The 12,447-nt window shown below is 39.0% G+C and overlaps 1 protein-coding gene and 1 non-coding gene across 2 annotated transcripts; both read left to right on the top strand.

Annotated features, from left to right (window-relative positions):
• Nucleotides 1-30: 30 nt before the first annotated feature.
• On the top strand, nt 31-4,169 carry LOC105841439 (uncharacterized). Its single transcript, XM_012689288.4, has 3 exons — nt 31-1,499; nt 2,082-2,556; nt 3,789-4,169. Exons 1-3 carry the CDS (start codon nt 1,443-1,445, stop codon nt 4,076-4,078), a joined length of 822 nt encoding a protein of 273 aa, XP_012544742.1. The 5' UTR covers nt 31-1,442; the 3' UTR covers nt 4,079-4,169.
• A 4,266-nt stretch (nt 4,170-8,435) lies between these two features.
• On the top strand, nt 8,436-8,514 carry TRNAA-GGC (transfer RNA alanine (anticodon GGC)). The gene is given in 2 exon segments: nt 8,436-8,472; nt 8,479-8,514. It is a non-coding gene; the product is annotated as a tRNA-Ala (tRNA).
• Nucleotides 8,515-12,447: the final 3,933 nt, after the last annotated feature.

Raw genomic sequence — 12,447 nt, 5'->3', positions numbered from 1 at the left:
TTAATTATATCAAAATGTGGTATTAGACATCTAGGTGTAAGTAAATTGTACAGAGGAAAAAATGTTGCACTTTCGCCATGTCTAGTTTGTTTTCTGCTATATTAATAAACTATTTTTCTACTGCGTTATCGACTTCAATCTCTTCCCAATACTTCGATTAATTAATTCCTCAATTAATACCCGCCTCTTTTAGTTTTTTTTTTTTTTAAATACGCCAAATGTAAGTAAAGTATGCAAGAAGATGCCGAATAAAACTTAATCGATAAACAGAACCCACTGAGTTTCTCGCCAGTTCTTCATAGTTTAACCGTTCCGGTGATAAATTCAGACGAAGCACGGCTCTTGATAAGGTAGATGTTAGTAAGTTCTTCCAAGCTGAGCCACGTTAGTTGACCCATCAATCAAGGTGAAGCCAGAATAGGTCCTCGAGACAAAAAGAAAACGGTAAATTATTAGGTCTTTACCAACCCAACCAAGTGTTTCAGCCAAACGTCCGCTCTCGCCGAGAAAAGACAGCTAAGACTGGTTCAGACATATTTCTGCACCTCACAAATGACGCCGGACGGGCAATCAACAGTGTCACGACACGTCACGTCATTCGCTCATCCGAAGTTATGTGCCAACTACATAATAATATTTTTAATATTTTGGAGTTTACTCCTTTAGAATCGATTTACATATATAGGCCCGGGGTATGAAAATTATGGGGACCAAAATCGTACTAGCATGTCACACGAAATGCGTTATGCGCCTGATTGGCTCCTGATTGCGTGATGCGTGCGCGCGCCAATCAAAATCGTACTAGCATGTCACACGAAATGCGTTATGCGCCTGATTGGCTCCTGATTGCGTGATGCGTGCGCGCGCCAATCAGGAGCCAACGCGCGGCCGCGTTATCGCAGGTGACGCCGGGCTGCTGCGCCGGCAGTCCGCCACAAAGCCTCGTACTGATCGCGCGTTTCTCTCATTATTGTATTTTCATATATTTGTTAGTCGTTTGTTTTGTGTCTCGTTAATTTGTTAATAATCTGTAGTGTATCGTGTTGTCGTAATATAGAACTATTTCTCGTATTGTTTCGTTTAATTTTTTATATCCAGTAAACTCCAGTCGTGCGTCGGAGCGGACACACACACTTTTTTTTTAATATTTTTATCAGCATAGCATTGTATGCTATGCTGATAAAAATATTCTTGGTACACTAACTGTTACCGACAAACAAATATTCAATTCAGTAGGTTTAAATTATATTTGTAACATAAAACTGGAGAATCGAAGATAAAAATCACAAGAATATTAATATCAGAATCACTTTTTATAGTCTCGTCGTTTAAATATTAATAAGGTCACCTAAGTAAATCAATTTCACTGTTGTTTTAATCAATTAATTCCGCGAACGCGTGGAACCTTTAAGTTTTAATCTGCGTCCAGAATTTTCAACGCAATGCACGTTTTATTCGTGATAACAGCTTTTATTATCACAGATATTAGAGGAAATGAGGTATGTTCAATTTTTTTTAATTCACGTCCAATATTATTTATTTTTATTTTACTGTTAGTAGAGGATATTGTATGTCCGCGGTGATGTAACCATTTGGCTTATTTCTGCCATGAAGCAATTTGACCCTCCGTTTTGAAGAGTGCGGCAGTTATACAACACAGCCTTTGTATAGGTAGCGGTACTCAAGGTGTAAATTCCCCGGACTGGTGGTAAGACGTCATAAAAATTCGCACGGGTAGGTACTACCACCCACATATTTCTGCCGTGAAGCAGTAATGTGTTTCGGTTTAAAGGGTGGGGCAGCCGTTGTACTGTTAAAGCTGAGAACTTACAACTCATGTCTCGAGATGGGTGGCGGCATTTTAAGTTCTAGATGTCTATGGGCTCCGGTAAACTACTTATCACCAGGTTGGCCGTGGAATTAAAAACCTTGCTTAAAGATAAGTTTCCTGTAAAAAAATTACAGGAAACATGAGCGACATATAGTCATTTTAAATTTTAATCATGAACCTTTTTATAAATACAAACGTTTTAAACACATAAACACGTTTTTTTTTTTTAATAAATTCTATTGCTTTTTAGACAACAACTGAACGTTTGTCCAAGATAATTCGTATAGTAATTTCTAAGCCAGAAACGGACAGCGAAATTGTCTTAGATGATAATGACGGAAATAAAATATCGAGCGAGGTTACGAGAATTCAACACGAAACGGATCCGAATGATTATGATAATGATGCTATTTCAAAATCAGGCTTCGACGGAGATTACTCTTTAGAAGAATTTGCCGAAACATTTAAATATGAACCAGAAGGAGCAGAAAAAATACAGAAAAAAGAACAATTTCTGAACGATGTAAACAATATTGCGAGATCCTTAAACGTTTTAGTGAATGTCGATAAAATTGATGTTATTAATGATTCTACGAAGAAATCTGATTCTAGGTCCGATTTAAATAACAGAAGATCTAACTTTATACAAACGAAGCACAATCATGACGTGAATCCTGGGGTGGTACTGTTTTACTCACCCATCCTCTACTGTCTCACGCCACAAGGTAAATCTCAGAATCAAAATTAATCGTATTGGATAAATACCTCCAGTTTCCCAAGTGCGTTGGAATGAAACATTCATCCGAACCTCCTGTTGGAATTCGAAACTGCTGGGGACCGACCTGGGACGACCCACACCACACTTGACGAATTGCGGCACGTGACAACTTAACTTGGACAGCTAATTAAACTGTTCCATATCCTAAGCACTATCTAGTTCCCAGAACAATCAAATCATTGTTCCATATCCTAAGTAGGTATCTAGTTCCCAGAATAATCGAATCGCTCAGCCAATCGACCTACGGTAATTTGACTATGTCAATAGCAAATTCATGTTGCCCCAATTATCATAATATCTTTCTTTTGTTGTAGATTGACACAGAACCGCCTGGTATTAAGTGGGTAGCCGAGACCATATACATAAAGACGTCAATGACCCCATCCTATTGAAACGGACAGCTTATGTTCAATTGCTTTGCATAACGACCCCACTCTTCTTCAATTAGCACAATGTAATTGTTTCAAAACAGATATAAGTGGAATGGTTGTTCAATCGACGTTAAGGAATCAAAGTTAAAAAGTGTAATTACCACAAACGAAAAACGTTAGGGCAAATACAATATGTTTTTTAGTGCTTGGATGGATGGACGAGCTCTTAGCCAACCTGGTGTTAAGTGGTTACTGGAGCCCATAGACATCTACTACGTAAATTCGCCACCCACCCTGAAATATAAGTTCTAAGGTTTCAGTATAGTTACAACAGATACCCCACCCTTCAAACCGAAACGCATTACTGCTTCACGGCAGAGATAGGCAGGATGGTGGCACCTACCCATGCGGACTCATAAGACGTCCTACCACCAGTAAATACAAACAAACGACATGTCATATTTTTGGGAAATTACAAAATAATATTCGTGTCTAAAGAATTCTAATAGAAATATGAATAAGGTTTAGTGATGTTGGGAACACAATTCGAACAATCAAGTTACAGAGTTAAAGGCGCGATGCATTTATTAATTTGTCTTCAGATCATTTGGTATCGAGAAGGGTTTGACAATATAGTCAGCCATTCTTGTCAATATTTGATTCAAGATAGATAAGGGCACGTACGAAAACTACCAATGGTCATATAATAATTAGAAGTCAAAAGGCGATAAGTGCGTTGTCCCTTGCTCCAGTATTTTTATCAATAAAACTGTAGTGTACTTTATCGTGTCATCCACGTTTTTTTCAGGGCACACAAGAATTTGCGAAAAATATACCAATCCAGGGATATATCGTTCACCGCATTTCTTCCAAAAGGCTTTGCTGTCGCCAATCAAGTTGCCACTGAGACATCATCACCACGAACCGATGTTGCCAATTAACAGGATCGTATTACCTTCATTGACCAGTAAAGAATATAGAAGAAAACTAAAAGACCATACCTTTGATTCGGTGTATGGTTCTAACAGACATTCAAATCGCATTTGCGCTGTTGGCCAACAAAATTATCCGAATCCATACGATACCGTGCAATGTTAAATGGCATCTTTGGTTACATTCAGGCAATGTTCAAGCTCTGTAGAATTTAATTTGATTCACATCTTTACGTAATATACAAAAGCGAACCGTACGTTATTTTTATTTAAATCTAAAATCCTTCAGACGTTACCCGTCGCTCCTTGACAGTGCAAGGACGATAATCATGTCTAAAGTACCAACAACTGTGTGCGAGAACTTAAATCACAAACAAACTGTGACTTGAACGATTAAAGCGCCGTGCTTTTTTCCCTACCGATTCGCTGATACTCTAAGGGGCTATTCCTCGCGGACGGGTAAGTTAGCCCACGGGCTCAACTTGAGAGAGAGCTAACACTAGCCCTAGCAAGAGCAGTGAATCGCAGAAATCGCACCCCCAATGAGAAAACCCAGCGAGAAACTCATTGGGTAAGCGTCGCCGTCGTGCCCTAAAGGCGAAGATGCCTGATGCACTTGTGAGTGTCAAGTGTCAGTCAACTTGATGTGTCTATTGCAATGTTAAAAGCCCTAGAAACTATATACATGAAAATATACTCATACCTACTGTTGGCGGAATGTGAAATATGCCTCCACGAGTAGGATTTATCTTATCTTATACCTTTAAACGAGCAATGCTTGTATAATATATATAATCTGAATCTCGGAAACGGCTCAAACGATTTTCATAAAATTTAGTATACAGGGGATTTCGGGGGCAATAAACTGATCTAGCTACGACTATTTTCAGAAAATGTTATTTTATTCGTGTTTTCAATAATCAACTCTTCCCGACATCTATTGGCGAATAATAATACTATTTTTCTTAATTGAGGGCAACTAACTGCTTTAAAGACACAACAAGATGGCGTTGTAAAAAAAAACAGAGCAAAGCTCGGTCATCATCTAATTTAAATATAGGCAGAAGAGGACGTTCCTTCTGATATTAAGTGGTCTTCGTCACTCATAGATGTGGTCAGTCCGAGTCATCACGCCTAAATACCGCCGCCCTGTCTATTTATGTAGCAAGGCTATCTACATTTCGGTTTAAGAATGGGACAGCGGTTATATAACTCAATTGAGATTTAACCTCAGGTGGCGGCATGTATTTCTGTGATGGCCCAAAGTTTAATACTAGATAAGCCGCCCACGCGTCTATCGTGCCAATAGTATTATTAGGTCATAGGCTATTAGTATTAGATTATCATTTGTTTAGTCATAAGCTCTTCACAAACCACGTCGGACTATTCTGTAATACTTCTGATCTCTTCTCATCTCGAGTGATGTAGGTAATTAACTTTTTAATATCTTAATGAGTTACAAAACTTTGATGACTAGATTAAACTATTTAATATTATTAAGCACTAAATAAAAGTCATTTTCAGTTCAACAAAGTTAAATCTAACGACTCAACAAAAGTATTGTGACATCCCAGATTTGTCCCTATTCCAACTCTAGTCTCTATTCCCCCAATCTACTGTACTTAAATAATATAATTATATATTCCGCTCACATGATTATTCGATACTTACATGCGTTCGGTCGTACTATAAAATCAATTTAGTGTCTTATATCGCTAAATTATCGTAATCGCCGATATAAATCCTAAATCCGAAACTATATCTAATATGCCTCATCCGTATTTCCCTTGGGGTGTTTCAAGAATATTCTAGACATCTTTGTAGTGCGCATAGTGTAAGAAAGAGATGAATGTATATCTATCATATCCTATTAAAACAGAATGCCCGTTGTCAGCGTGTTGTTTGATTGATAATATGTAACGCTGAGTTATCGGAACACTGCCATTTTATTATCATATCAATTCGCATTACGTTTAGATGGTCAAACGATAATGGAACCTATGCTACGAACCGTTAGGTTGATATTACTCTAACATAGATTTTAGTGTTACGTCATAATTAAAGTATAATTTAAAAATGCAATTAGATAAACAAGACTCGTTAGCTCAGCGGTTAGAGCAGCCCGTCTGAAACATGGTAGAGGTGGTCGGGGGTTCAAATCCCTCACGAGTCGATTTTTGTGATCTGAATAGGATTATGTTTTTTAACATATTTTTTTTTATGTTTGAGGCATTACTGGTGGCCGATAGGCCTCTCCAGTTTCACCAGGACAGTTGGGCGAGCAAAGGCTCAGCCAGGAGGGATGGGATTTGCTAACAGCTGCCCGAGGGTCTCCAAACCTAACAACTCAAGGGCAGCTGCTTCGCGAATGAATCTACTACCGGATGGAATGGTTTTAACATTCACCATAATAACAAGCCCAGGTTTAAGCTAATGGGGGCAAAGCGAAATCTATCCTAACCTTCAGACTAGTTCAAGCCTAGAATAACACCACCCCTCTCTTTCCGAGGGCCTCGTAAAAGACGACTAAGAAATTCTCATGAGAATGTTCAGTCAATACCTTGAACATTATACCACGCTGGTATATGGTATATGACCTCATGCGCAACGTTTTAATTAGTGAGCATCCTGTATATATCACAATTTGAGACTTCAACATTTTATCTTGAGGTATCACTCACTCACCTTCCTGTAGTCTTTTCGTTCTTATTTTCTTCCGTAAATTAGAATATATTAATTTTATTAGGAGGGCAACGTGCTGTAGATACAATTAAACACAAGAGTCGATATTACTCGTAACATTTGAAGTCGTCATGGCCTAAAGGATAAGACGCCGGGTGTATTCATATCAAGCGATGCAACGGTGTTCGAATCCCGCAGGCAGGTACCAATTTTTCTATTGAAATACACACCTAACAATTGTTAATAAATCAAAATGAATATTTGCGTAATTACTGGTGGTAGGTCGTCCTGTGTGTCTCCACTGGTATGTACCCTGTCAATTCCTGCGTGAAGCAGTAATGCGTTACGGTTTGAAGGGTGGGCCAGCCGTTATGCTATTACAACTGAGACTTTAGAACACTTGTCTCAAGGTGGCATGTATGTTGTAGTGGTCTATAGGCTCCGGTAACCACTTAACACCAGGTGTGTCGTGAGCTCGTCCACCCATCTAAGCAATAAACCAAAAAAAACTCCCATCACAGAATTTTCCCCGAGGCATTCGCGTGTGCTGTGTTTGAAAGTTCTTTCTTATTGGGCGTACGTGCTCACCCTTCGTCTGATCTGACTGGTTAGGAGGTACTCAGGTAGTTAGGAGGTTGTCAGGAGCCTACAGAAGTAACGACGCGAATGTCACCACACCCCGTGAAGTTAGAGTATTAAATAACAACTGCCCTACCCATCAGACAGAAACGTATGACTGTTTCACCATAGAAAAAGTCAGGATTGCAGACCCTTGATACGAACGTGCCGGCTGACACAACGCCTTACGGAATCCATATTTTTTTGAGACTTTTATCACAGAATGACATCCCCTCACAGTCGTCGTTAGCTTACGACATTTTTCCATAGAATATTAGTACTTAAGCGGGCTTTCAGCGCTGGTAACGTTGCTTGATACGAATATACGACATCATATCCTTTAGAACACTTCGATTTAAAATTTAAGAGATAATGAAAAAGACGAGAAACGACAACTGCTCTTTAAATGTATTTCAGTAAATCCAAGGAAAATAATCCAGAAAGCTTTTTACTGCTTTAGCTGGAGACAATAAACAAATGACGACCGGCGATGGCGACCGGTCACCCACTCTGAGTGACGATATCGAAGATATTTTTATTGCTTAGATGGGTGGACGAGCTCACAGGCCACCTGATGTTAAGTGGTTACTGGAGCCCATAGACGTCTACAACGTAAATGCCGCCACCCACCTTGAGATATGAGTTCTAAGGTCTCAGTATAGTTACAACGGCTGCCCCAGCCTTCAAACCGAAACGCATTACTGCTTCAAGGCAGAAATAAGCGGGGTGGTGGTACCTACCCATGCGGACTCATAAGCGAATTGATTCTATTATGGATTTTTTTTTATTTTTCAAAATTTCATATAAGCTGTATCCTTAGAAAAAAAACACAACATTTTTACTTTCGATCTATCAATGAGATATTTTTAAACTCATACGAAAATACTTTGTGATATGAAAAACACTGAAGAAAATGATACATATCATACTGTGCTCGCCACTTCAATGCAATGGTTGTATTGAATATTCTCAAACCGTCCGAATAGGTATTATTATTTCTGCAAGGCGATTAAGAATTTGATCTCATGTTTCAAGATAGGCGGTGACATTCTAATCATGGTGTATCTGGAGTGCGGCGACCATTCAATAAAGAGTGGACAGAGAAACTGGACGCTCATTTTAAAAAAAAAGGATATTAAAAAGGCACGAAATTCATTCAGGACGTATGCGGGTATGACGTCATAAACAGGAATGAGAGTGGAAGATCGAAGGCTCTACATCAAGGCTCGTTAGCTCAGTGGTTAGAGCGCCCAGCTGGCGCACAGTAATGGGAAGACGAGGGTTCAAATCCCTCACGAGCTAATTTTTTCCAAGATTTTCTTATGTTGAAATTGCTTCTACTTTGTTGTGTCATTTTTACCATTACTAAATGACAGCTTAGTCAGACTCATCCTGTGGAAAGTATGTTAACACCGGTCATCAGGTGACATCGTGGTATTGTCACCAAACTCCCAATATTTTCTTTAAATATGATTCAAAAACAAGCAACTGAATCTGTAAGTACTATTTTGTTTATATCAATGAAAATAATTCCTAAATTCATATTAATGTAGATAATAAATGCTGTTTTCAGTTTGTTCGGATTTATATCTCAGCTCCATCTAGCTGAAATGTTCATAATTTGCTACACAGGTGAGAACCGTCCATCGGGGGTCCTGTGGAGAACCTGAGAACCTGATCAAACGTTTTACTGTGTGTATTAATGTCGCATTGTCATAGTATTTACTGACTTAGACAAGTAGAGGAAACCCAGTGTTGATCTCATATTCAGCGGCCACCACAGCCAAAGGAAACTGAACAACTTAAATGCGATGGAAATGAGATGGAGTCTGTGTTTTTGTTTCATTTATTGTACACATGTGTGTGAACGAGCTCATGCCCCTCTTGATTATAAGTGGCTACCAGGGTCTGTAGGCATCACCTAGTAACATGAGCACGTAGCTTCAATTGTTTCTCTATTGTATAATGACTCTACTGCTCTGCAAACCAGAACGCATTACTGGTTTACGGCAGAAATTGGCAGAGTAGCAGTACCTGCCTCTGAGGAATCACAAAATACCCCGACACTAGTACTGCAATATAGAAGTAATTCACAGAAATCTGTTTAATGCGTTTCGGTTTGAAGGGTGGGGCAGCCGTTGTAACTATGCTGAGACCTTAGAACCCATATCTCAGGGTGGGTGGCGGCATTTATGTTGAAGATGTCTGTCCGGTAATCACATAACACCAGGTGGGCCATAAGTTCGTCTATCCACGCAGGCGATAAAAAAAAACCGGTTCTTAACAATATTTTGACTTTTACTGAGTTCTAGATATTTCAGCATATCTGCTGCAAACACCATGATCGCGAATTATGTAGCTTAAAATTTAGATTATCACGAAAAAATGAAAACGAATCGTGAGGAAGCTGGATCGAAGGTAGAATTGTAGTCGGAAACCGCAAGAAATGGCAATCTGTGAGCAAGTAGAAGACAAAGAAAATAATATGTAAAGTATGCAAATATTCTAATGATCGATACGTAATGATTTTCTTCTTTCAGCCGTCATCTCAACACTCACTCCTCTCTCTCTCATATCGTCATTCACACACTCCATCCATGTCTTCTTCGGTCGGCCTCTTCCCCCTCTACCTCGCATTACCATTTCCATACATCTTCGCTATCACCTATCATTATCACGAAAAAATTAAAATGAATCCTAAGGAAGCTGGGTTGAAAGTAGAATCGTAGTCGGAGATGGTAAGAAATGGCAATCTATGGGCAAGAAGAAGACAAAGAAAACACTATGTAAATGTTTTAGTGATAAGTAATATAAGCTCAAAGTAGACCACATTTCCCATTTCCTTTGAGTATGACGTCACAAACAGGAATGAGAGTGGAAGATCGAAGGCTCTACAACGAGGCTCGTTAGCTCAGCGGTTAGAGCGCCCAGCTGGCGCACAGTCATGGGAAGACGAGGGTTCAAATCCCTCACGAGCTAATTTTTTCCAAGATTTGTTTATGTTGAATTTGCATCTCCTAAGTTCAATCATTGTTTCCATTACTAAAATGACAGCTTAGTCTGCACTCTTCCTGTGGAAAATAAGTAAGAAAGAAGTGAGAAAGTTTTAATGATTTCCCGACACCTCCCCGCTGATCCAAGCGCCATGACCTTTATTGCTTGGTAACGCAGACAGCTGCTTTGATGGCTAATCGAATAGAACAAAACCACATACACTATTAACCAGAAGTGAGAAGGCATCTCGAGTAGAGATGTTTCAATTATTCTCAGCTAACTGAAATAATCGATAGTATTATTTAAACGGGTTCTTACGCTGGTGTTTTGACTTTTATTGAATTCCAAACATTCCAGCATATTTGCTGCAAGTGCCATGATCGCGAATTATATAGATTTTGTAATTTAGATTACCACGCAAAAATTAAAACGAATCGTGAGGAAAGTATAATTGTAATTGGAAATGGCAAGAAATGTCAATCTGTGAGCAAAAAGAAGACAAAGAAAATAATATGTAAAGTATGCAAATATTCTAGTGATAGATATGTAAACCCAAAGTAGATCGCATTTCCCATTTCCTTTGAGTATGACGTCACAAACAGGAATGAGAGTGGAAGATCGAAGGCTCTACAACGAGGCTCGTTAGCTCAGCGGTTAGAGCGCCCAGCTGGCGCACAGTCATGGGAAGACGAGGGTTCAAATCCCTCACGAGCTAATTTTTTCCAAGATTTTTTTATGTTGAATTTGCATCTCCTAAGTTCAATCATTGTTAAGATTACTAAAATGACAGCTTAGTCTGCACTCTTCCTGTGGAAAATGAGTTAGAAAGAAGTGAGAAAGTTTTAATGATTTCCCGACATCTCCCCGCTGCTCCAAGCGCCATCCATGACCTTGATGGCTTGGTAATGCAGATAACTGCTTCGATAGTTAATCAAATAGAACAAAACCACAAAGACCAGTAGTGAGAAGTTATCTCGAGTAAAGAAGCTTCAATTATAATCAGTTAGCTGAAATAATCGATAATATAATTTAACGGGTTCATACCAATATTTTAACTTTTATTGAGTTCTAGATATTTCAGCATATCTGTTGCAAGCGCCATGATCGCGAATTATATAGAGTTCGTAATTTAGATTACCACGCAAAAATTAAAACGAATCGTGAGGAAGCTGGGTCGAAAGTAAATTATGGCAAGAAATGTCAGTCTGTGGGCAAGAAGAAGATAAAGAAAATACTAAGTAAAGTATGCAAATATTTTAGTCATAGGTAATGTAAGCCCAAAGTAGACCGCATTTCCCATTTCCTTTGAGTATGACGTCACAAACAGGAATGAGAGTGGAAGATCGAAGGCTCTACAACGAGGCTCGTTAGCTCAGCGGTTAGAGCGCCCAGCTGGCGTGCAGTCATGGGAAGACGAGGGTTCAAATCCCTCACGAGCTAATTTTTTCCAAGACTTTCTTATGTTGTAATTGCTTTTACTCAGTTGTTTCATTTTTACCATTTGTAAAATGACAGCTTAGTCTGCACTCTTCCTGTGGAAAATTAGTGAGAAAGAAGTGAAAAAGTTTTAATGATTTTCCGACATCTCCCCGCTGCTCCAAGCGCCATCCATGATCTTCATAGCTTGGTAATGCTGACAGCTACTTCTATAGTTAATCGAATAAAACAAAACTACAAACATCAGTAGTGAAAAGGCATCTCGAGTAGAGAAGCTTCAATTATTCTCAGTTAACTGAAATAATCGATATCTAATATTACTTAACGGGTTCGTACTATTATTGATCGAAGGTTCAGGCCAATATTTTGACTTTTATTGAATTCTAGATATTTCAGCATATTTGTTGCAAGCGCCAGATCGCGAACTATATAGAGTCTGTAATTTAGATTACCACGTAAAAATTAAAACGAATCATAAGGAAGCTGGGTCGAAAGTAGAATTGTAGTCGGAAATCGCAAGAAATGACAATCTGTGGGCAAGAAGAAGACAAAAAATACACTATGTAGAGAATGCAAATATTCTGGTGATAGGTAATGTAAGCCCAAAGTAGATCGTATTTTCCATTTCCTTAGAATATGACGTCACAAACAGGAATGAGAGTGGAAGATCGAAGGCTCTACAACGAGGCTCGTTAGCTCAGCGGTCAGAGCGCCCAGCTGGCGCACAGTCATGGGAAGACGAGGGTTCAAATCCCTCACGAGCTAAGCTAAGCTTTTTCCAAGATTTTTTTATGTTGAATATGC

This window comes from Bombyx mori, chromosome 24, assembly GCF_030269925.1.
Source record: "Bombyx mori chromosome 24, ASM3026992v2".
Taxonomy (NCBI): domain Eukaryota; kingdom Metazoa; phylum Arthropoda; class Insecta; order Lepidoptera; family Bombycidae; genus Bombyx; species Bombyx mori.
This window is presented reverse-complemented; position numbering and strand designations above follow the sequence as displayed.